This window comes from Plectropomus leopardus, chromosome 10, assembly GCF_026936395.1.
Source record: "Plectropomus leopardus strain MGB_pleo_1.0 chromosome 10, ASM2693639v1, whole genome shotgun sequence".
Lineage (NCBI taxonomy): Eukaryota > Metazoa > Chordata > Actinopteri > Perciformes > Serranidae > Plectropomus > Plectropomus leopardus.
The window spans coordinates 37,201,361-37,227,143 of record NC_142185.1 but is presented as its reverse complement, the minus strand read 5'-3'; the positions used below and the strand labels follow the sequence as shown (position 1 = coordinate 37,227,143).

The following is a 25,783-nucleotide window of genomic DNA, read 5'->3' as shown; positions in this document are numbered from 1 at the left end:
AAAAATGAAAGACATAATGACGAAAATATAAAAGAAAATTAATAATTTATTTTCTTCTTCTTTATCTGTATTTTCAGTTGTAATTTCAAAAAGCCTCTCATGGATAGGTGTTGCAAATTAGCACTTTGCTATGAACACTCAAAGCAGTGCATCCGGGACTTGAGCGTGTCTGACTGTTATGGCACCAACGTTACTGTGAGTCCATGTCAGATAGACAAATACACCAATCAAATAAATGATAATAATAATGATAATAATACTTATTGTTGTTATTGTTATAAAGATTTCAACAGTCTAGCCTAAAGTCCCCTCTGTACTGAATCTCTCACGGGTTTTTTAGCCTGATTAAAAAAATGCTAGATGCGGGTGCTTTTATTTTGAAGTGTCCCCCGGATGTTGGGTGCGCGCTGCTGCGCGGGCTCTGACGGACTGTCCGCTGCAGACAAACCGAGCGCACCTTCACCTCTGCGCATTTTCTCTTTCTGCTCCAGAAACCCGCAGCTGATCCGGATCCATCCTGTACAGCACAGACCGGACCAAGCCGAGCCGAGCCGAGCCGAGCCGGACCAGCACAGACCAGACCAGATCCAACCCGAGCCACAGACAGACGGACAGACAGACAGACGGGCTGCTCCTCCTCCTCCTGCAGAGCCGGACTCATCCTCCTCCCGGTAACAACCGATCACTGTGTGTGTGTGTGTGTGTGTGTGTGTGTGTGTGTGTGTGTGTGTGTGTGAGCGCGCGTGTTTGCGTGTGTGTGCGCGCGTGCATGCGTGTGCCACTCCCTTCCGTCCTCAGCTCTGATCACGCGCCCTTAAATTCACCGGCAGACAAACGATCATCTCAGGTGATCGATAATCATATCAGCGATCCGATCGGCCTCTGTGTGTGTGTGTGTGTGTGTGTGTGTGTGTGTGTGTGCGTGCGCGCGCGCGCGCGCAGGTGTATCACAGGTGTGTCCATCATGAAGGTCACTGGGAGGAAATATAAACAGCTGATGATTATTGGTGAATTACGTCACATTAATCGATAATATCAGCCCACCGTTGAGACATGATGAGAATTTTATGGATATCAGAGCTGATATTTATCGATCGCAGAATGATGAGATCATATTCTTCTTTATTTTGAGTCCTAAAGATCACATTCAGCACCAAAACAGTTTTATGACCATAATGTGACTTCACTGACTGACTTCAGATACCAAATATCATATTTAGATGTTTTATTTTAATGATGTATTCATAGAATCAACATAAGAGGGGCCCAAATCTGCAGAGTCCCCCTCCCAAAAATAAAGATGGGAAACTATGGTCCTGTAAGGTGTGATATTATTGGTCATGCAGCAGCAGGTAGAGCTGTACGGCCAATAAACGAGCAGCACGCTGTGATGTTGGCTGTGATATCTGAACTGCTCCTTATGATTATGGCCATGTCTCACAGTTATTTATAACTCTGATACTTTTCGGTAATTATAATTTCTGACAGCTCGTGTGCTTACCTGACCAAATGAAGCAGGTTTATCAGTTTTATTAATATATTCATATTTTGCATTTTAAGCATATGTGAATATTTGTAATTTTAGTTTCATTTTCTGCGTATAGGTTTATGATCTGCATGAATTCTGTGTGTGAACGCCTGATTCTGTCTCTGACGTGTTGAAAAAATGTGAAAAATCAAAATAAATGTGTGTGCTTCTGTGTTTCAGAGGAGATGCTGTGTGTTCGTCTGTGACGTGTGCAGGGACTCGAACCTGTGACGGGGATCCAACATGGCTGCGTTAACAGTGTGTGTGCTGAGCGTCCTGCTGCTGCCTGCCGTCAGCGGTCAGTCCAAACCTCCCTGCAACGCTGCATTAATACACCGTTAGCCTAGCTTAGCACAAAGACTGGAAGCAGATAAAACACCCCCAAAAATTTGAAGAAAAAAAGCCAACTTTAAAGAAAAAAACACCAAAATGTCATCTTTTAAAAAGCCCTACATTCCTTTAGGAGAAAAAAACCCCAAATCTTTAAAGAAGAAAAAAAACACCAAAAACATTTACCAAAAAAAGCCAAAATATCTACGTCAAAATTTTTAAAGAAACAATAAATAAATAGAAAAAAAGGCCAATTGCCTCCTTTTACAGTGCCCCATTTTTTGGGGGAAAAAAATGCCTGAAACTTTTAAAGAAAAAAAATTGCCATAACATTTTACAAATAAAAAAACAACAGAAAACTGCCAAAATGTCTTTCTTAAATAAACCACCAAATTTTTTAAAGAAAAAAAATTGCCAACAACTGCCAAAACAAAAAAAATAAAAATTACAGAAAAACACCAACATATCTACTTATAAAAAGCCCTATTTGTTTAGGAAAAAATGCGTTTTTTTAAATAAAAAAACAAACAAACACAAAACTTGGCCAAAAAAAGGCCAAAAAGTCATCTTTACGAAAACAATGCACACATTTTTAAACATGTCTCCTTTTACAATGCCCCCATTTTTTTTGAGGAAAAAAAATGCCAAAAATCTTAGAGAAAAAAATTGCAAAAAAACAGAGACTAAAAAACCTGCCAAAATGTCCTCTTTAAAAAACAGGAGCTCCTGACCCTCTGAGCAGAGGACGAGATCAGCCGCCAGATAACAGAGACGATCAGTGATCATTATTGACGTGTGATGTCATTGTCACACTAGAGGCCCACACTGTTGTGTTAAACCTCTTTAGTTTCTGTGGTGTCGGCATGCTGCAGACACATGATGTTCGGTTTTGTAAAGAAGGGACTTTGTAGAGGCTCTCTGTGAGGGGACAGGACGGACGTCTCTGAGCTGAAGTTCAGCTGAGTCCAACAAACCGATGAGAAGGACTTCAACTCCCATCATGCACTGGGGTCAGCTCACAGAGACAGTAGAGAGCAGGGTGGAGATTTACAGGAACACTGTCACATTCCTGCAGCTTTACTAATGATTTGTTTCTGCAATTACCTCCTGATACACACACACACGCGCACACACACACACACACGCGCGCACACACACACATGCACATGCACGCACATACACGCACACACACACACACACACACACACACACACACAGTCGTCAGTCAGTCTGAGTCAGTTTGTTTGTTTTTGTTGCGATGTGTTTGATAAGACACACACACACACACACACACACACACACTACACTTTCCTCTCATTGTGTGTGTGTGTGTGTTACAGTAGACTAAACAGTGAGTGTGTCTCAGTTTGGGGAGGGTCTGTCAGATTCCTGAGAGCTCAGTGAGGTCAACCCCCCCCGACATGAAGGATTTACTGGTTTTGGACAAAGACACTTTCTACTGGACAGACATGAGATCAGCTGACTCTCAGTCTGTCTCCATCGTGTCAGAAAATGTCCCACTCAAACTGGACTTTTAAAATCCATAGACATGGGGCGCCTGGTGGCTCAGTGGATAGAGCAGGCGTCCCATGTTCAGAGGCTGTAGCAGCCGCGGGTTTGATGCCAGCCTCGTCCCTTTGCTGCATGTCATCCCCTCTCCAGTTCCCCCTTCACACCTGTGCCGTCCTATCAATTAAAGGCAAAAAAACCCTAAAAAGTATCTTTAAAAAAATACATGTAAACATGTTCCAAGATAGAAATTTTCGGTTCTAAAAATGTTCTCAGAACGTTTAAATGCAACCACTGAATGGTGCAGGAATGTGGCAAATTTTTTCATTAACATATGACATCACATTTTCATAAAAAATGTTGTGTAATCTCAGTCCTCAATAACATGTTCTGAATGTTGCTTTGAAAATGTTCTTCCATTGTTCTCATGTAACATTGTGGGAATGTTTTATAAAAGAACATCTTCTGATCTGTCATCTCTCAACATCACCAAAACATCCTCACAACGTTGCAGCTCAAAAGTTAGTCAGGGTGTAACCTCACAGGAACATAATTTGCAATGATAAACATCCTTAAAATGTCCTTTAAACGTTAGATTAAAATGTTTTCTTTAAAACATTATTGCAGCTTGTAGGTAACATTAGCCGATGTTGTGGGAACGTTCCCTGTTAGCTGTGGAGTGTCTCTGGTATTTTTTTTTATTATTCATTTGTGCGGTAAAGACTTCATGACTTCAGTTATCTGACGGTCAGTCAGAGAGATCGTTCGCGTTTCGTCAGTTTCAGTTAGTGTCTCAGTGTGATGTCCTCAGTTCAGACTGGAGCTCAGTGTCCTCCGATGGTGGTCTCTGCCTCCATCAAACCGGCTCAGAGACAACTTCCTGCTCTTTAAAAATGTCCCTTACATGTCTGATGTCTCATGTTGCCACGGCAACCCCAGCAGCTGCTCAACCTACTGTTTATGATTAACAACAAAACAGCCACACACACACACACACACACACACACAGCCACACACACACACACACACACACACACACACACACACACACACAGTTCTCCAGCTGCAGTGAGGACAGATGGACGCACAGACAGCAGTGTGTTGGTGTGTAAACGGGGGGCGTCTCCGTCTGTCTGTCTCTCTGTTTATCACAGTTTGTGTTACTGATAAACAAATTAACCCTCAAACTGCACAAATTGAAATTGGGAATATAAAATATGTCTAATTACATTTGTAATGTAATGTCAGTTTGTTTGTAATGTCAATTACAAAAAAACAATTTATCACAAAAATGATCATCTGGAAGTTTTGAATCCACAATTCCTCTGAAATCGTGGACTACACCTCCCAGAATTCCCTCATACGTGGACGCTCCCACGTATGAGGGGCTCGCCTTTCCATCACGGCTCCATAACACGCCTACGTGGCCTCGGATTGGAAATAATGACGACTAGTTTGGTGGCTGCAATAGAAATGAAGCTGCTGATGTTTTGAACATCCGTCGCCATGGTTACTGGGATGCTATCAGAGGAGAAGTCACATGACATCAGTCAGTGGAAACAAGGTCAGCTCCACGTTGTGTTTTATCAGGTTTTACCAAATATTACTAAAGTTTTGACCAAATCTGTGATATTGAGATTTAAGTCTGTTTTTCAGGAGTGAGCTGCAGCCAAGAGGGCAGCAGAAACTTTATTACGACAATAAATACAGACAGACAAACCCTTCTGTCACATAAAATCAAGTAAAAATGAGACACAAAACAGAGTTTAATACATAAAAACATACCACTGACCGCCCAGCTAGACATTTTTAGTTCCAAAAACGTTCTGAGAATGGTGCGTTCTGAGAATGGTGCAGTGCGACTAATGCAGTGTTTTAGTGACGTTTTCAGCGTCAAGTTTTCTTTTAGTTCCCAAAACATTCTTCTCAAAGTTCGGGTAAATTTCTATAAACACCAAAAAATGTCAATTTTCAAATTACATCACATTTTCATAAAAAATGTTGTGTAATCTCAGTCCTCAATAACATGTTCTGAATGTTGCATCGAAAATGTTCTTCCATTGTTCTCATGTAACATTGTGGGAATGTTTTATAAAAGAACATCTTCTGATCTGTCATCTCTCAACATCACCAAAACATCCTCACAACATTGCAGCTCAAACGTTAGTAGTAGTCAGGGTGTAACCTCACAGGAACATTATTTGAAATGATAAACATCCTTAAAACATCCTTTGAAAATTAGATTAATATGATTTCTTTAAAACATTATTGCAGCTTGTAGGTAACATTAGCCGATGTTGTGGGAACGTTCCCTGTTAGCTGTGGAGGAGCGACGTTTTCCTGGTGATTCTGCTGGTGACGGCAGGAGAGTCACTCAGTGGATCTGCTCTGTGCTTCACTTCATGGTTAATTCTCCTGATTTTTCACAAAGTCTGACACACAGATCAACAGAGAGGACTCAAAGTGTAGCGTCCTGAGAGACATGAGTTCAGGAGACGTGATGTTGGGACATTGGGTTAATAGATTTCTATAAGAGGACACCAGCAGCCTGAGGCAGCAGCTCTGTTGTTCTCACTGCGACAAAACACATCATTGTCTGGAGCTGTCAGCGTCCTCTACGCAGAGACGCTGCTGTCTTTGTGTGTGTCTGTGGACGTCCTGCGCAGAGACAACACGAGGACCTTGGTCACGTGCTGATACCTGCTCTACATACTGATATCTGATCACAGCGTGGACGGACTCAGAGGACACACTGAATAACACCTGGTTCATTACGCCAATAACGGCCCTCATTTACGAAACAAACGTACCACAGAAAACGGAAAACCACTCAAAACGATGAATTCTCACGTCAGTTCTCAGCTCATGCAGAAAAGTAACTCTGAGGCTAAGAATTGTTATTAGATCATTTTCTGACTGGCATCTAAGGGGCTGGCTCTGTGGGGCTGGCTCTGCGGGGCTGGCTCAGTAGGACCGGCTCTGTGGGGCTGGCTCTGTGGGGCTGGCTCTGCGGGGCTGACTGTGGGGCTGGCTCTGCGGGGCTGGCTCTGCGGGGCTGGCTCAGTAGGACCGGTTCTGTGTGGCTGGCTCAGTAGGGCTGGCTCTGTGGGGCTGGCTCTGTGGGGCTGGCCCTGTGGGGCTGGCCCTGTGGGGCTGACTGTGGGGCTGGCTCTGCGGGGCTGGCTCAGTAGGGCTGGCTCTGTGTGACTGGCTCAGTATGGCTGGCTCTGCGGGGCTGACTGTGGGGCTGGCTCTGCGGGGCTGACTGTGGGGCTGGCTCTGCGGGGCTGACTGTGGGGCTGGCTCTGTGGGGCTGGCTCTGTAGGACCGGCTCTGTGGGGCTGTCTGTGGGGCTGGCTCTGTGGGGCTGGCTCAGTAGGACCGGTTCTGTGGGGCTGGCTCTGTGGGGCTGGCTCTGTGGGGCTGACTGTGGGGCTGGCTCTGCGGGGCTGGCTCAGTAGGGCTGGCTCTGTGGGGCTGGCTCTGCGGGGCTGACTGTGGGGCTGGCTCTGTGGGGCTGGCTCTGTGGGGCTGGCTCTGCGGGGCTGACTGTGGGGCTGGCTCTGTGGGACTGGCTCTGCAGGGCTGGCTCTGCGGGGCTGACTGTGGGGCTGGCTCTGTGGGGCTGGCTCTGCGGGGCTGACTGTGGGGCTGGCTCTGCGGGGCTGACTGTGGGGCTGACTGTGGGGCTGACTGTGGGGCTGGCTCTGTGGGGCTGGCTCTGTGGGGCTGGCTCTGTGGGGCTGGCTCTGTGGGGCTGGCTCTGCGGGGCTGACTGTGGGGCTGGCTCTGTGGGGGTGGCTCTGCAGGGTTGGCTCTGTGGGGCTGTCTGTGGGGCTGGCTCTGTGGGGCTGGCTCTGGGGGGCTGACTGTGGGGCTGGCTCTGTGGGGCTGGCTCTGCGGGGCTGACTGTGGGGCTGGCTCTGCGGGGCTGACTGTGGAAACTGAAAATCAACTGAAAATCTGAAACTAAACCGATGAAATAACCCTCTGTGTGTGTGTGTGTGTGTGTGTGTGCGTGTGCGTGTGTGTGTGTTCAGGTCTGCAGTCGGAGGACAGAGAGTGCGCCTTCGCAGACCAGGGGGTGGAGCCTCACAGCGGGCCAACCAATGAGCTACGAGGAGTGGTGCAAGAAAACGGCACAGTGCGCTGCATCCGTGGCTCCCGCTGCTATGGACTATGGGAAAAGAAACCAGACGGGGAAATACAGCTGGTCAAGCAAGGTGAGACACACACACAAACACACACACACACACACACACACACACACACACACACACACACACACACACACACAGGTTATTTCACTTTGGAGGGTATGTTCACATCCAAACCCACTTCCTGTCCTCCAGGCTGCTGGACTCACATTGGCAACCAGCAGGAGTGTAATGGCGACCGTTGCCTGGTAACAGCGACACCATCTCTGATCCAGAAGGGCTCCTACAGGTTCTGCTGCTGCAACCGGGACCTCTGCAACGCCAACTTCACAGAGGCCCCGCCCACCGCAGACACCCCTGCCCTCAGGCTGATAAAGACGGATGGACGGGATGACAGCCAGACAGGTGAGCGGGTCACACTGCACTGACCAATCAGGAGCCTCGTAGGACCGTTTGACGAGAAAAGTTTTGAAAGTTCAAAGTTGAAGCTGAAATCCAGGAGCTGAAAAAAACCTCGGTGGTTTTTCACGCTTGTTGTCCTGCTGGTTAGTTTGTGCAAAACACTTTGTTTTTAGACACATTTTAAATGAGATGGAGAATAAATTGATTCCCACATGATGTGTTCAAGGACCAGCTGAAAACTCAAAATCTACCACTAATATCTGTTTTTACAGTCACTGGCTGTGAAAAAAGACAAAAAAAAAAAAGAAAAGAAAAAAAAACTATTGCTAGTTTTTTAAGCCAATTTTTGTTTTTTAAAGAAACCAATATGCAGTAAATTAAAAAACAACAAAATGCAGCAAAGTTGTATGTCCCTTCCCTTAGCCAGAATAAAAAAATAAGTCCCTCCCAGCCCTTTTTGCACCCCCCCCCATGAACAACAAACAGCCCCTAATTATTATTAATTTTATAAGACATCATTTCCTTTTTTGAAGAAGCTCTCCGTGTATCTGTCCTCAAATCGACCTGCCTTCATGTTTCTGTCATACTTGTGATGTCATGCTGATGATGTCATCACCCCGCAGACCGCCAGCCGCTGCGTAGGGAGGAGACGGTGCTCATCGCCCTGGTAACCGTTGCCATAGCAGCCATCTTCATTGTGGCATTGTTCCTGGTATACCGCATGATGAAAGGTGCTCATACACACACACACACACACACACACACACACACTCTGAACACACAGTATGTAATTAATAATAATGAGTGTGTGTTTGTTTGTGTGTTCAGGAAAACAGAAACTGAGTCTGTCAGCTCTGGATGTGATGGAGGCTGCAAACAGCGACGCTGCTGTCGACCTGGATCACCTCAAACTACTGGAGGTACACACACACACACACACACACACACACACACACACACACTTTCTCAAGTTTCGAAGCTTTAAATGTGTGTGGAAGGTGTGTGAATTCAGCACAAGGAAACTGATTGTCGTCGTTCCAGTATTTCAAAGGGTTAATTCCAGAGTTAATATAATTATGTTCACTCCTCCTGTGTTTATGTGTGTCTGTTGTTGCACCATGTTTGCAGCTTGTCTCGTATTGTGTTGTTTGTTGTTGGTCCGATCTCTCGTTCTTCAGCGAGGAACCTTCCTCTGTGTTCGGTTCTGTGTAAAGATGGATGACAGTAACGTCTGTCGTCTCTCTTTGAGGCTAAACATTTGAAACCTGAATTTCAGAGGATCTAAATATGAACCCTGAGGGACACCGCTGTCTCTCTAACGGCGCTCTCCTTCTTCCTGGCAGCTGATTGGTCGGGGCCGTTATGGCACGGTGTTTCGTGGCTGTCTGAACGAGCGCTGCGTGGCTGTCAAACTCTTCACCTCGGCCAACCGGCAGAACTACGCCAACGAGCGCTCCATCTACTGCCTGCCGCTGCTGCAGCACCACGACAACATCGCCCGCTTCCTGACCGCCGACGAGAGGACGACGAGCGACGGGCGACCCGAGTTCCTGATCATCATGGAGTTCTACCCGCATGTAAGAGACCCAACCAGCTGGCAGGGGCTGCCTTCTCCCACTGTTACCACACCACGATTTCACTTCTTTATTGAGTCTCGAACATCAGCAGGTTTCTGTTTGTTGTCGTAAAACCAACAACCTGCTGAACTTTACTAATCGGCATTTGATAGATAAAAGTTTAAATCAAATCTCCAATCAAAACGTGACCTTGAAATCAAAAATCTAATTGCATTGTGGATTTAGAGAATCGTGTTCCCCCCATAATGATCACAGTGATTTTATCATCTATAAACTTCTGACAGTAAAGTTTAGCCACTATAAACTCGTAGAAAGGAAACAAAAATACAGTGAATCCCTGTGAAACCACCAAAATCTTGTAATAATACTGAGTCTGTGTAAAAATACTGTGAAGCAGATGTTTGTTTGTACCGTCCAGCGCTAAACTAACAATGTTTGTCTTCACCGCTGTTGAGAGAAATGATCCGGAGGCTTCGTGTTCAGGTCATGCGTGCAGTTCGCGAAACGGCCTGCAGGGGGCGCTGGTCTGTCTGACTCATGGATAATTATTATGCAATGACAATAATAATAACACTAAGGACAGTTATAATGACAAGATGCCAGATGTAAAGATGCTCCTTTTCATTACAGTGGAGAAAAAAAAGCTTTCTGTCTTCCTGGTTTACGTCCTCAGCGTGCATCCAGCTGAATGTGGTCAGCAGCCACGGCGCCATGGTGATTTCTTATCTATAGACCAACATGGGGGGGTGCTAAGAAAAGAGTTTTGGGAGGAGCTCGCAGCCGGCTCTGGTTCTCCTTGTGGATGGCACCCTCGCCGAACTGCAGCACCCCGGCTTTACAATGTGATGATGTCACCCATATTTAAATCTCTTTTCTCGGCTTAAGGAAATTTTTACAAATATCAAACCACTATGAATCAAACACTGAGAACACAAAGAGTCCTCACTGAGCTGTTTGCAGACGGCTCATTATAACGGAGGTCCGAGGGGGAAAATGATCCCTGCAATACAGCCAGCAACCACCGAGGGGGGGGCTGACTGTCCATTAATCATGTTATTGTGCTGCAAGACGGCGCCTTCAGTCCTGCTTCCTGTCTGGAGCCACTGACCACACACACACACATACACATACACACCCACACACATACACACACACACACACTCCAAATCAAATCTTTATCATGTTTATCTTTTATTCACAAACTCACACATAAACAGTTTTAGCTACTTGTTTATAACCATACACTGTTTACACACACACAAACACACACACACACACACACACGCACACACACACACACAAACACAAACACACACACACTCACACACACACTCACACACACACAGTGTGATGTCTGGTCTGCATTCCTCTGCAGCAGTCAGACAGTCATTACCCGCTGACTGTCTGCTTACACACACATTCACACACACACACACACACACACACACACACACACACACACACACACACATTGTTTTATTATTTATTATTACTTTGACACATTACACATATTATTTTATTGTCATTATATGCAGACAAACAAGAAATCTGTCTTTGTCTTCTTCAGGTTGAAGTTTTTGATATTCGCTTAAAAACTAACAAAACTAAACGTTAACAACTATCTCTGTGTGTGTGTGTGTGTGTGTGTGTGTGTGTGTGTGTGTGTGTGTGTGTTTTACAGGGCTGTCTGTCCCGTTACCTGTCTGTCCACACAGTGGACTGGTCCACCTGCTGCAGGATGACTCACGGTGTGACCAGAGGACTCGCTTTCCTGCACACTGATCTCTACAGAGGAGGTATTATTATTATTATTATTATTGTTGTTGTTGTTGTTGTTGTTGTTGTTGTTGTTGTTATTATTAGATGATGATGATTATTATTATTGTAATTATTATTATCTGTGTGTGCGTGTATGTGTGTGTTTAGGTTTTAAATGAAATATATATTTTTTAAAACCGATGTTCACTGTAGTTTTGATCTAACAAACAAGAGGTAATAGTGACTTTGTCCAACTTTAGTGCTGTAGTGAGTATGTATGTGTGGGACTACAGTGTGTGTGTGTGTGTGTGTGTGTGTGTGTGTGTGTGTGTGTCTGTGTCTGTGTCTGTGTCTGTGTCTGTGTCTGTCCCAGGGCTGCTGGTGTTAAGTATTAGAGCGCAGCAGCAGTCAGACTGTCTGTCCTCTGTGTCCTCTCACACATCCCTGTCCTCTGCCTCTCAGATCAGTATAAACCAGCTGTGGCCCACAGAGACGTGACCAGCAGGAACGTCCTGGTGCGAGCCGATCTGTCCTGCGTCCTCGCCGACTTCGGTCTGTCCATGAGGTTGACGGGAAACCGGCCCTGTCGCCCCGGAGACGATGACACCATGGCCATATCTGAGGTCAGGTCATGTGATTATGGTAGGACATGTGGCAGGTGAGACAGGTGTTTACCTGTGTGTGTGTGTGTGTGTCTGTCGGCAGGTGGGGACGGTGCGCTACATGGCACCAGAGGTTTTGGGCGGCGCTCTGAACTTGAGGGACTGTGAGTCGGCTCTGAAGCAGGTGGATGTTTACGCTCTGGGGCTGCTCTACTGGGAGAGCTTCAGGAGGTGCTCTCACCTGTTCCCAGGTAACTGTGCAACACAGCACACACAAAAAACACAGAGCAAACACACAGACAGCAAATGCCATGAGAGGACATGACTTCCTCAAAAGAACGATTAAAAGAAGATTTTCCCTTTACTGAAAAAAAACGCTCTTTTCTTTAAAAATCTACAAGAAACTTAAAAGACAAAAAAATGCCTTTTTGTCTTTAAAATTGACAGAAAAATAAGAAAAAGTATGCCAAAAGAATAAAATCTTTTTACAAAAATGTAAAGAAAAAGCTAATATTAAAGAAAAGCAACTATAAAAACAACAACATAGAAACAACACCAAATTATTTTCCTTTAAAACTCACCATAAAAAAAGACGCCCTCAAAAATTACAAAACATGTTTAAAAGAAAATCACTAAAATTTCAAAAATCTTTAAAGATGAAAAAAAACCTGTTTTTTTCCATTAAAAATAGGTTCTTTAAAAATCTGTGAATTCAAAGAAAAAAATCACCAAAATTGTTTCTTTAAATATGACCAAAAGGCTTTAATGAAAAAAATTAATTGCCCAAAAGTTCTTTGATGAAAAAAATGCCATTTTTTTGGAATTAAGATATTGCCAATTTTTTTTAAAGAAAAAACTTTACTAAATTAAAAAAAAAAAACAACATAATTTCAGAGGTAAATTGGTAATGGGTAAAAATGTGTATGAACCCTGAAAGGTGCACAAGTGTAGTACAGCAGTGTGATGTACCTGTCCGTGTGTCCAGGTGAGGCGGTCCCTGAATACCAGCTGGCGTTTCAGGCTGAACTCGGGAATCACCCGACCTTTGAGGAGATGCAGATCCTCGTCGCCAGAGAGAAATTCAGACCCAGATTCCCTGAAGCCTGGAAGGAGAACAGCCTGGTCAGTGCTCACCTGTCCTCACCTGTCCTCACCTGTCCTCACCTGGCCTCACCTGTCCTTACCTGTCCTCATCTGTCCTTACCTGTCCTCATCTGTTCTCACCTGTTCTCATCTGTATGATGTTGTACTTGTAGTGATGTTGAGTTGTAGTACTGACAGTAATACTTTTTGTATTTTAGGCATTGCGTTCACTGAAGGAGACGATGGAGGACTGTTGGGATCAGGACGCTGAAGCTCGACTCACTGCTCAGTGTGCAGAGGAGAGACTGTGTGAACTCACACTGCTGGGAACACACACCGCAGTACAGAACCACAGGTACACACTGCAGTACACAACCACAGGTACACACCGCAGTACAGAACCACAGGTACACACTGCAGTACACAACCACAGGTACACACCGCAGTACAGAACCACAGGTACACACCGCAGTACAGAACCACAGGTACACACCGCAGTACAGAACCACAGGTACACACCGCAGTACAGAACCACAGGTACACACCGCAGTACAGAACCACAGGTACACACCGCAGTACAGAACCACAGGTACACACCGCAGTACACAACCACAGGTACACACCGCAGTACAGAACCACAGGTACACACCGCAGTACACAACCACAGGTACACACCACAGTACAGAACCACAGGTACACACCGCAGTACAGAACCACAGGTACACACCGCAGTACAGAACCACAGGTACACACCGCAGTACACAACCACAGGTACACACCGCAGTACAGAACCACAGGTACACACCGCAGTACAGAACCACAGGTACACACCGCAGTACAGAACCACAGGTACACACCACAGTACAGAACCACAGGTACACACTGCAGTACAGAACCACAGGTACACACCGCAGTACACAACCACAGGTACACACCGCAGTACAGAACCACAGGTACACACCGCAGTACAGGACCACAGGTACACACCACAGTACAGAACCACAGGTACACACCGCAGTACAGAACCACAGGTACACACTGCAGTACACAACCACAGGTACACACATAGTAACTTGTCTCTGTCTCTCAGGAATCTGTCTCAGGTGGGCTGGCCTCCTCAGGTTGGCTCCGCCTCCTCCTACATTGAGGATATGCAGGTGGGCGTGGTCAAGAATCTCCAGGGAGATGGCCACCCAGCGTTGGTCATCAAGACAACCACGAGTGGAGCCGACGGCACCGAGAAGAATAGAAACTCCATCAACTACGAACGGCAGCAGGCACAGGTAAGACAGGTACCACAGCTACAGCAGGTACCACAGCTACAGCAGGTACCACAGCTACAGCAGGTACCACAGGTACCACAGGTACCACAGGTACAACATGTATCACAGTTACGGAAAGTTCAACCAGTGACAGACAAAAACAAAATAAACCATCCAATTAATTTATTCATCTCTCTCTGTCAGGCTCGCTCATCCAGCTCAGACAGCTCCGCCCCGACGCCAGCCTCCACCCTCTGCACCATCTCTGAGTCACAGTGTAAGTAAACACTAAGTACGATTTTAGTATAAGTAAACACTCTACAGTTTTAGTGTAAGTAAACACTTATTGCAGTTTTAGTGTAAGTCAAGTCAAGTCAATTTTATTTATAGAGCCCATTATCACAAAACATGGTTTGCCTCAGAGGGCTTTACAGCAGGCACCATCCCTCTGCCCTCAGACCCTCACATCACCCAAGGAAAAACTTGAACGAAAAAGAACCCCTGTAAACACTAAATATAGTTTTAGTGTAAGTACACAGTAACTGCAGTACAGTACTACTTTTGGCAATTTTTAAAGAAAACTTTGAGGTGATTTTTATTTACTTTAACTGTTTTAGGGATATAAAATTTTGGCCTTTTTTTTCTTCTCTAAAAAGTTTTGGTAATTAAAAAAGAAAATGGCAATGTTTTCCTTGAAAGTTTTTGGTGATTCTTTTCTTTTTCTTTTCTTTTTTTTGGTGATTTTTGCAGAAAATATGCTTTCCAAGCCAAGCCTGCTAATGTTAGCAGTGATTCCTAGTAGATGTTACTTTTGGTTCTTGTCATTTCAGCATGTGCTGAGTCATTTCAACATGTGCTGACTCATATGAAAATGTGCTGAGTCATTTCAGCATGTGCTGAGTCATATGAAAATGTGCTGAGTCATTTCAACATGTGCTGAGTCACGGGCAGGAGGCTAGCTGCTGCCAGCTATTAGCTGGCTTCAGTTGTGATGTGACGTTAGTCTGCTAGAGTGGACACATTTGCACTTGTTGAGTAATTAGCTTCCTCACAGTTATTTGAACATGTCCTCAGAGAGCGCTGTGTCCCTGCTGTCCTCCAGGTGGTGCTATGTCCAGTGTCCCCGTCTGCCTGCAGCTGACTGAAGAAGACCTGGAGGCCAACAAACTCGATCCCAAAGAGGTCTTTACTTTCTCCTCTTAATTTTGCAGTCTCTCTCTGAGCCAACCTCTCTCCTGACACATTGTTAACATGTCGACACCTGTTCACGTCTCCGTCGCTGCAGGTCGATAAGAACTTGAGGGAAAGTTCTGATGAAAACTTGATGGAACATTCTCAGAAACAGTTTGGATCAACAGAACCACAAACTACCAACCTGCTGTACCATCAGATACGGCAAACTGCTGAGGTATAACTGCAACTAGGGCTGGGTATCCATTAAAAACACACAACACCAGTACTAACACCAGTGCCCTTTAAGTGATCCAGATACCAGTAGAGTGTTTCATTCGATACCCCGCATGTAATTGGAAACATTTTGATGTTTAAAATGACACTATCTCTGCACACTGAACTGCTGGCTCCGTCAGATACACTATGCTTCACTCCACTCCACCTCAGACTGTATGGGCTGCAAGTTTTCATTTCTTGTGATAGTGAAGAAATGGCACGCCTTATTCTGCCTCTGACTGGCTTACTCTGACGTTCTTACCCTAACTCTAACCAATCCCACTCCACTAGGAAAAGCTAATTTAAGTAAGGGGTTATACTTGCTGCGGTAGTGGGCTAACCGCATGTTACATTAAATTGAAAAATGCTTGCAGTGAATAGTTGTGAGCAAAGCCATACCAATAGTCATTTTGTTTAGATCTGGGTACAAAAACAATTAAATTTAGGTATCATTTGAGAGGAAAGTTTTGATATGATTTGGTACTACCTAATCGTATGTACCCTAAGGGAGCACTGAATACCCAGCCCTACCTACAGTCACCACAGAGGTCCCGGTACTTTAGTGAATTTCTTGTGTGGCTGCTCTTGAATGGTAACCGGAGATCTATTCCTGTGGTTCCTCCAGGTGAACAACTCTGCATTGGCAATTCAGGGTGAACTGGGAGGTGTCGGTGAGGTTGATATCCCTTCCTCCTCTTCCACCTACCCCCTTCCCAAACAGCAGAACCTGCCCCAGAGGCCCACCAGCCTCCACCTCCTCACCAAAACCACCTCGACCGCTTCTCGACTCAGACTAGGAAAGCTCAAGTCAAACCACAGACAGGTATAGTCACGCACTATCTGTGGACTGATTCACCATCATTGAGATAGCTGCAGGGGAAGATTGTGGCACTGAAGTCTGTTGATGTTTAGAGGGATAAATCTTAAATCTTTCAGCCTTGGAGTTGTATCTGTCCACTAGGAGTGGAACTGTCCTCACTAATCCAGAATATTCTGTGTTTCAGGTGGAAACAGGTGTCGCTAAGATGAACACGGTGACAGTCGCCACAGCTGTAGAGCCCCATGCAGTAACCACGGTGACTAACAACACCAGCACAAGAGGCAGCGGCGCAGCGGCAGGCAGAGCCCATTCGACAGCGGTGGTCGCTAACAGCTACAGTGCAGGTGTCCCCACACTGGTGACGAATGGTCTGATCGGAGGAGGTCGAACCAATCCGGCAGGGCCACAGCTGGAGGAGGAGGACAAGGTGGAGGGGGAGCTGATGGGAGGAGAGGACAATCGTATGAACCTGCTCAACTCCAGTCCTGATGAACATGAACCACTGCTGAGAAGAGAACAGCCACCCGCTGAGAGCGAACCCCTTTCTCACCTGATTCATCATCAGTCACGAGCCGGAAGCATCATGCCGGGACGAGGCTCAAACTCCAACAACAACAACAATAGGACAGCACTGGGATCAAACCTAAAGATCCAGAATTTAGAGTGTGGCCTGGAACGGATGATTGGTTCAGAGGTCAGTCAGGGGCGGGGCATCAGCAGTCCCAAACCTGAGCCACATCCAGTAAGTCAGCAGTTGAGTGGATCTGCCGCCACAGCTCCAGTGTCAAATCTTGAAAATAAAATTCTGCTTTCTGGTCCAGCAGAACGGGCTCCATCTGACCATGAACCAACACCACAGGCCCCTCCCACTGACTTAGGTGTAGGCCCATGTGTTCAGAGAGTGCTGACCCCTGGATCCAGAGGCCTAGAGGATCATCTGATCCACTCCACTGCCACTGCACAGCTACCAGGAAGTGGACCACCGGATTCAGGCTCACTAAATGATCCAGTGCTGGTCCCAGAGGCCCCAGGACCCCCAGCTTCACAAGCACAGGACCAATTCACCTCGGCCTCATCTTCAAAACCCCTAGATTTACATGCCCTTATCCCCCATTCAGAAATTCAAGCCCTAAAAGTTCCAGCCTCAGATCCAGAAGCTCCAGTCCTCAAAGGTCCAGTGAATCCAAAAGCTTCACCTTCAGAGGTTCCAGCCTCAGACCATCCAGCTCCAGAAACTCAAAATTCAGGATCTAGTGCTCCTGCAGAAGTGTCAGCTGCAGAACCTACAGCTCTACAGAGTTTAGCCTTAGATCCACAAACTCCAGCTCTGGAACCGGCCAGAGCCAAGAGGCGTGAGCGTCCTTGTTCCCTGGACCTGTCTTCACCCTGCATCTCATCAGGTGAGTCAACATTAAATGTTTGAGAACTGATGTCATATAACTAGCCCCACTGCACCACTCAGATTTGATGGCGTAGAGGTCTGCAGAAACAGCATATGTTCCTTTAGGAACATGACACCCCTCCTACAGTGTTCAGTACCTTTGATTGTAATAATTACACCCATCTGTTTGTTTGATAATGTTTTCCCCTCCCTACTCTTCCTCAGATGATGTTTCTCTGACAGATAATGGCAGTCTGAGCGCTTCAGGAGAGAAAATAAAACGTCGTGTTAAGACTCCGTACACTCTGAAAAAATGGCGTCCAGCCTCGTGGGTTGTTTCCACGGATACGGCTCTTGACCCAGACTTTCAGTTCAACACCAGTGGTAGTAGCAGCAGCCAGACCCAGTTCTCTTGCCTTCACAGAGCAGGAAGCATTGGCATCCCTAAGATCAATCAGTCGAAATCCAGCATGGCTGTGTTTTGGGTTGGAGGTGGAGCCACAGCGACCACAACATCTGAGCCTAATGGAATGACCTGCTTCTAAAGGGTTTTTTTGTTGTTTTTTTAAGGAGAGCAGATTCATTTTTCCCTACTTTGTCTTCCTTCTATTTTGTTGTGGAAAATTGAGATCACTGACTGTCGCACTGTTCAGGCTCCCCAGCACTGACCTGAGGCACAGAAAATGGCCCACTGTAAGAGGCTCCCAGGTCACCATGTTGATTTGTTGAAGTTTTTTGACAAAGTCACAGGATGTGGCATGAAACAGCTTATAGGACTGTTAAAAAAATTTACATATCAGTGAGCTGGCGTCTGGATTTCTTGTTGTATCTACATTTTCTTGACTCAGTTGGACACTTTCTAAAGGATTGCGTCAGAGTGGGTCAGTCCTGTGACCATCTGTCCTTCGACTTTGACCCTGCCTGTGTAGTGCAAATGCCCATCTTTAAATTACATTGTGAATGAATGTGAGGGGATTCCCTGACTTCTAGATGGTTGGTTCAAGTTGCAGCTAGTCTTGTGGCAAGTTCAGCTATTTATAGGTATGGCTTTGAGCTCCCACTGTGACTCATGTTGGACAGTGGAGGACAGATGTGTCATTGATCCTATCTGATGACTAAAATTGACCAAGAGATTCTCAGTCCTGTTGCTGGTGAGGTGAGGGAACTCCCTTAGTTGTTGATGATTGGTCTCTAGATGCAACTAGTCTTGTGGGTAGTGTAGTTGTTTATAGGTATGGTCCTGACCCCACCAGGGTACAAGGAGCCCAAAGATCTCAGTTGAAGGTTAGGTGAAGGAAGTTTCTTTCTGGTAAACATTTGGGCTACTACTACTACTACTGACTCTTGTGGCCAATGGTGGCCAGGTGTGTTGTTGATCTGATCTGAGACCTAAAATTGCCCCAAGACCTTCAGAATCCTGTCACTGGTACAGCTAGGGGAATTCCTTGCTTCTAGATGATTAGCTTTTGTTGGGACCAGCCTTGTGGTTGATGGGTGTGGTCAGTTGTTAGTGGGTGTGATCTTGATCCTGTCTGAGGGCTTGGTTGTGATGTTAAGGGAGCACCTTTCTGGTAGATATTTGTGTTTCTGCTATGATTCAGCTTTTGGCCAGTGGAATTATCTAGTCAGTGTGACCAGAGAGGACTGGGGTCAGTAGTCATATGTTTTTAAAGCACTTTAAACAAAGTTAGCATTGTTTAGGAAACTAACAAACCATATTGGATACCTCGTGCAATTACAATAGTAAAAGCGACATTTATTTAAGAAGTTCTTCTCTTGCGTTTCTTGTGTCTTTATACTGTGTTTAGATGATTTGCTTTAAACCTTTACTCTAGCTATGCAGTCAGCTCATGATCCCTTCACCTGTGTTTGGCTCAGATTAATCAATGTTACTGTTGGGGAATCTTTGTTCTTCTAATTTGCACTTTCTTTTATCAAGTAGTTTAAACTGCCTTGTGAGGTCAGCTCTGACCGCTATGTTAGAGCTGGAAGAGGAGAGTAAGTGGAAAAGAAAAAGAGACAAAATCTGAAGAAAGAAAACAGAGAGATAAGCTTTGTTCCATCAACCTTGTCACCTGTGTCAGCCACGTACAATCTCCTCAGGTAACTTTGCAATGCTGATCTAGGCTGAAACACTTTCCATTTTCTTTTTCTTTTTTAAAATATATTTAAAGACGAGCATAAGATGAAAAGGGATGAGAGGAAAATCTGTCTGACGATTGACAGAGTTGATCCAACAAACAAAATACGCCTTTGAACAACTCCAAAGCTGTCTTTTCTACATGTTGTATCATGTTCGTCACCAACCATCCAAAGTCTGTTGGATTATTGAATTTAGGACGGAGATCAATCCTACAGTGAGTTACCAGTTTAGTAAGAACACTGGTGCACTGGTCTCAGTACGCTTCAGACTAAAAGCTGTTTCTCACCAATGCAGTGATGCTGAAAACCCACTTGTGAATTTCCTGCAGGACAGCTATGCACATCAGCTCAAGTTTAATTTAGACTGAGCACCTAGAATTGCTATGACCTGAATAACTGAGAATCTTCATGGGAGTTGGAAAGAACTTCCACCCTGCAACTCCCCACCATTCAGTCAGAACCAAATAAGCCTCTTGGATGAAAGATAAAATGTCTTCAAGAAACTCAGGCAAGTTTAGATACCACGATTTATCACCTAGAAGGTTAAGATCGAGTTATCTGCGTTGCTGTGCCATTTTCCTCTAAATGATTTTCCTCCCAAATAGTGCCCATGTCGACTCCTCACAACACTTACCTAACCAGAGTGACAATTGTTCTAAGGGGTTAATTTTAACAACAAATTGGACCCCAAATTTGAAGCTAATGTTAGCTGTTGTGGCTAGCCTTGCTTCCTGATGGAGATATAACATCAACATGTGCACATCAGCTACATTAGCATTGTCATTGTATCCCCAGTCGACCAGATTGATAAAACAATCTCCCCATATTGGGCATGAGTGAGCTGTGACCTGGGGGTTAATTTGTTTTAGCTAAGCATTGGCCCGCCTTACTCTGCCTCTGATTGGCATACCCTGACATTTTTGACCTAACCCTAACCAATCCCACTCCTCTTGCCTGAACATAACCAATCTAACCAATGAACATAACAAGAACCAAGAGAGTAGGGCGGGTCCTTAGCCATCCAAAGAGTTGCACATTTGTGAAATGGAGGTATGACATCAGTTAAAAAGAGAGATGTCATCGGTCAAACATATTTTTCAGCATATGGAAATCCACTAAAATTGGGTTCAGTCTGAATATTTTCCCAATGCACACATGTTCTGCAGATGCGTTCAAGCATTCCCAACCTACGAAATCAGTTTTTATTTTTGCAAATTTTTGGACAAAGATTTGTGCTTGGTTTGAAATGGCATTAAATCATCCAACAGTGTCTGAAAGTTGGTTTGAAAGTGACTTAATTAAAGACTATCTTGTTCAGACCTCCCTGTAAACCTGCGGACGACTTCTCACGAGCCCTCGAAAGCAGTAGTTACCACAAGTTGACACCAGGGGTCGCCAATGTGCACAATTGTTTCACTTAATTCATCTCATAAATATTTATCCACAGCACTTTATTATAGTGTAACTGCAGTGTAAACTGGCCCGACCTGCTCGCTATCTACCAGATGTTTTAGATGCTAAACATGTACTTTTAATTTCATTCAATTGAAACATGATGGTCTGTGTGAGTCAGGAGGTCTGAAAATCATATTGGTGAAGTTTATACTTTTATGTTGTTATTGAAAAAAGTATATGCATTTAGTAGTAGTTGTAGTGGAACATTTTAAAATGTAGGATTTTTTTAATGGAGTTTGTTGAGACATTTTTAACAGGAGAAGTTTGAGATACTAACTTGGACTGAATTATGAGTCAATCCATTTTCTGCTTTTTTATATTTATGTTTTGTTGTTACAAAGTCACTGTCAATCCATAGTAAAAGTTTTTTTTTGAATGGCTGATTTTATAAATGCAAAGTTATAATCTTTAAGATATGTATGCGACACACCTGTAACTACAGTAAAATAAGTTCACTTACTGGTATTAACATTGAGAAAGCATTACACACTTTTTATATTATTGTCCTTAATTTTAGATTGGTTTTAACACACACAAAATTAAAATTGTATTTCTCTCTTCACCCACACACAACTGTCAGCAAATATGATCACACCGTTGTTATTTTCCTTTAATAACATTTTCAAATGCCTTCTTAATGTATTTCTGTTTTGTTATCTTTGTATTTTCTACTGTTTGTACCGTTTTTAGATATTCTAATATGTAAATATGGATGACAGTTATTTGTTTTAAATGTAAATTTGTGAAGGCAGATCAGTGTGACCCAGTCGAGAGCTAACTGAACCAGGACTAACTAACTGGTTTTGGATGCAAACTCTACAAACAGAAGGCTGTAAAGGCCACAGTGCTAACTGCTCTCTGGAACAAGGGATAACCTCTGTGAATTTAGCCATTGTTATTTGATAGCTCTGGTTTAGCTAGTCCTAGCAGAGCTATTCCTGGTTTAACTCGCTCTGATTTAGCTAACTAACTGTGATTAGCCCTGGTTTAGCTAACTCTTGTTAAGTTAGTTGTGGTTTAGCTAGCTCTGCTCTGGAAGCTTCGGGTATGTTCAGAACGAGTACGAAACACATTTTCACTTGCTACCTAACTAGCAACGTATGCAACAAGCGTGTTTGTGGTCAGCTTGAATCTACGGATTTGTTTGGAAATATTCGCTCCAACAAACTGTTGGAATGTACCTATAGGCTTGGGCGGTACATTTCATACCTTCACACCTCAACCAATTTTGACAAATAGAATCCCACAAAGTGTTGCGACAAGTAATGTTCTAACACCTAATTTCCTTATTAAACAGAAAAAAAAATTGCCCACCTTTTGAATTCAACTTTCTCCTCTCGGTCACTGAAGACTGTCAAAACGTAATAACCTTGTTAACTAAAAGTTGAATTGAAGACTTCAGAAAAGACACTACATTAAAACTCAATAGAAACAAAAAAGAACTCAGTCAAACCATCTCGGTTCCTCTTGTTAAAAATCTAGTTACTAAGTCCACACTAATCAGCAGCTCCGGTTTGGTTCAAATAAATCCTTACTTCACCAAGTAAGAGGTTATAAACATGCTGTTATTCTCCACCGTCTTTCTCTGCCTGCTGGCCTCCGGTTGTTTACAGTCCTATAACTTCTCCCTCCACCACTAGGTCACTGTGTCTTTCAGCTCAGCTGCGTTTTCCACCAGTAGATACTGGAGACTGAGCTCTGATGGTGCGTGCTGTGTACTACATACAGTGAGTTTAATAGAATTGGGAGCCTCTGGATTTATAATTTAATTGAAAAAATAAACCTCCAGGATATCCTGGTATACTGTAATACTTCGCAAGCCTAAACGTTCTGTTATTCAGAGCATCACACTCTCGGAGCAGCAGAATGTACTCGGATTACACGCTCCGTTTCTTCGAACGACAGCGCTCTCATTTCAGTGTTGAGGATCAGATTGGATTCATGACTCAGCATGATCTCCAGCCTTTTTGTTTTACTTATGTGCATCCACTTTTATTTTTGCTTTGACTAAATATAAAATCACATCACTTCTAAAATGTGTGTCATCTGAAGTCTGAAAACACGTTTAGCCTACCGCTAACGGTTAACCTCTTGCTAACGGGTAACCATCCCACTAGCGGTTAGCCTACTGCTAACGGTTTGGAGTGAAAAGGGCCAACATCAGTTCTTCACTTTTACCTTGGAAATGTGCCAGAAAGCGTTGAATCTGGCGGGTTATCCCTTTAAAAGTCATTTACTGTAGTTTCTAGTCATATAGTTATCGCAGTGTTTTAAGAAAAGGATCTACATCTGTATTTCTGCATTTAGGATGAACAGAATAAACCACGTTTAGCTCCTGCATGAAACATCACACCACCAAAATGCTATTTATATGATTTCTGTTTTCTAATATCCAAATGTTTTATTAATATTTCAGACAGTGCAGATGCAGTAACGATGCAGGACGAGTTTCTGCCACGGCTAACAGTGTATATAGTACATTTAAAAACATCAGATTTCCCTGCTGTGTCCTCTGGGGAGGTTTGAATTTCATGTCTGTTGTTATTATCATGTGTATTTCTTATTTGTGTGTATGAGAGTATGGACTTTGCAGTAGTGTAAATACTCTGTACACATCATTACACACCGTGTACTCTGATATGGGACCAAGAACCACCGGACTGTCGTATTCTCACAATCCTCCGACTGTTTCACAGAAGCACGTTGTAAAGTCCTTCATGGTTCATGCTGAGATTCCTCCCAACACGGTGTAAATCCAATAACTCGATCATGAATATTATCATGAAAATGATTCATCATGAATAAAGTGCAGAGGATCAAAGAGTCACAGTGTTTTTATATTTTTCTGATTTACTGTTTGAGCAGCTGTAAAACAGATGATGGTCCAGTAGCTCACCTGGTAGAGCGGGCATCTCGTGTACAAAATATATATATATATAAAATAAATACATAAAAATCCTAAAAAATATATATTAAATGAATAAATTTAAAAATAAATGTTCCGTGCTTAGTTTTGAATATTTGAAATTTGGGTTCGTTTTCTTTGGAAATTGGATGCATCTTTTTAGGAGTGAAATAAAATGTATGTGTGGCTAAACTTCAAATTTCCTCTCTTGATTTGTTACTTGTCAATGAGAAATTAATTCTTTCGCAGATGTCTAGCCACACATTTTCATCTAAACTCATCACTAGATCTTTTCCCACATCAAATCTAATTATTTTTTTTACTGTGGGCACTAAGGTCTCCTTATCATCTATAAGGAGAACCAGAGGCAGGAAAATATTAAAATGCCTAGATTTGTTAAAGGTATTTGTAATTACTTTCTGTTCATTTTATACAGTATCAGGTTCATTTTTGGTATAAAGAGAAACTGAAGAGTGGATCCACCTTGACATATTTAACCGTTTCACCTACAAGGCATGTGCATTTTAAATGAGGTGGGGAACTTTTAAAATGGCTAGATTTGCAACTAGAGTTTAGTATGAAGTTTTTACATATTTCATCTTATGAATTTTCAATGTAATAATCATGGCAAATTGATAGTGGATAATTTTGCTTGTTACAAGTTTTACATTTTTATCTACAAAACATGGAAAATTTCAGGGGGACAGGAAAATATTTAAATGGTTAGATTTGTAAATGGAGTTTGGACTGACTTTTCACATTCTTGTCTGTCAATTTTTGATGTATGAATGAATAAATAATAAATGCTGAAACTGAAAAGTTACTCTTTTATATAAGTGACAATTTTCAATGTAATAAACATGCCGAAAACAAGAGTGGATCATTCTGATTTGTCACAGTTTTTTACATTGTTACTTACATAGTGTGTACATTTTGAGGGAGGCCGTAAAATATTAAAATTGTGAGATTTGTGAATGGGTTTTGGTATTACATTTTTAATTAAATTGAATGAATTAAATTAAATTTAAATTGTTGCATATTAATTTTCCATGTAATAAACATGCCAAAAATAAGAGTGGATCATTCTGACTTGTTACAGTTTTTTTTTTGTTTTTTTTTTTACATTTTTATTTACACTGTGTGCAGTTTGAGGGAGGCCGTAAAATATTAAAATGGTGAGATTTGTGAATGGGGTTTGGTGTGAGGCGGACGAAGAGTTTTGAAGAACAACAGCGCCACTCAGCGGTACCAACTATACACTGCAACCGGTCCCAAACCACGGTGTCCTCTGAGGGTCAAACCGGTAAGAAGTCAAAATGTTTGTTTTGCTGGGAGTAGGAGGACTGTCCCATCTGTGCCGCCTGAGACGGTAGTAGTAAACCACATAAGAATTCATGCGACTCCATGGTCATCGAACCATATT

The 25,783-nt window shown here is 43.6% G+C and overlaps 1 protein-coding gene across 1 annotated transcript; it reads left to right on the top strand.

Moving 5' to 3' along the window:
* Positions 1-406: 406 nt before the first annotated feature.
* On the top strand, positions 407-24,278 carry LOC121948890 (bone morphogenetic protein receptor type-2-like). Its single transcript, XM_088083819.1, has 19 exons — positions 407-671; positions 1,709-1,826; positions 7,408-7,590; positions 7,720-7,929; positions 8,550-8,657; positions 8,755-8,846; positions 9,270-9,503; positions 11,185-11,299; positions 11,724-11,884; positions 11,967-12,114; positions 12,849-12,985; positions 13,165-13,301; positions 14,037-14,229; positions 14,413-14,485; positions 15,311-15,390; positions 15,494-15,616; positions 16,283-16,480; positions 16,662-17,877; positions 18,084-24,278. The coding sequence occupies exons 2-19, from the start codon at positions 1,772-1,774 to the stop codon at positions 18,401-18,403; spliced, it is 3,783 nt and encodes a 1,260-aa protein (XP_087939945.1). The 5' UTR covers positions 407-671; positions 1,709-1,771; the 3' UTR covers positions 18,404-24,278.
* The last annotated feature ends 1,505 nt before the right edge of the window (positions 24,279-25,783 follow it).

Coding starts and splice junctions, on each gene's coding strand:
- LOC121948890 (XM_088083819.1), top strand. CDS start 1,772: ATGGCTGCGTTAACAGTGTGTGTGCTGAGCGTCCTGCTGCTGCCTGCC. Junction 11,300..11,723: donor CACTGATCTCTACAGAGGAG/GTATTATTATTA, acceptor TCTGCCTCTCAG/ATCAGTATAAACCAGCTGTG. Junction 17,878..18,083: donor TTCACCCTGCATCTCATCAG/GTGAGTCAACAT, acceptor ACTCTTCCTCAG/ATGATGTTTCTCTGACAGAT.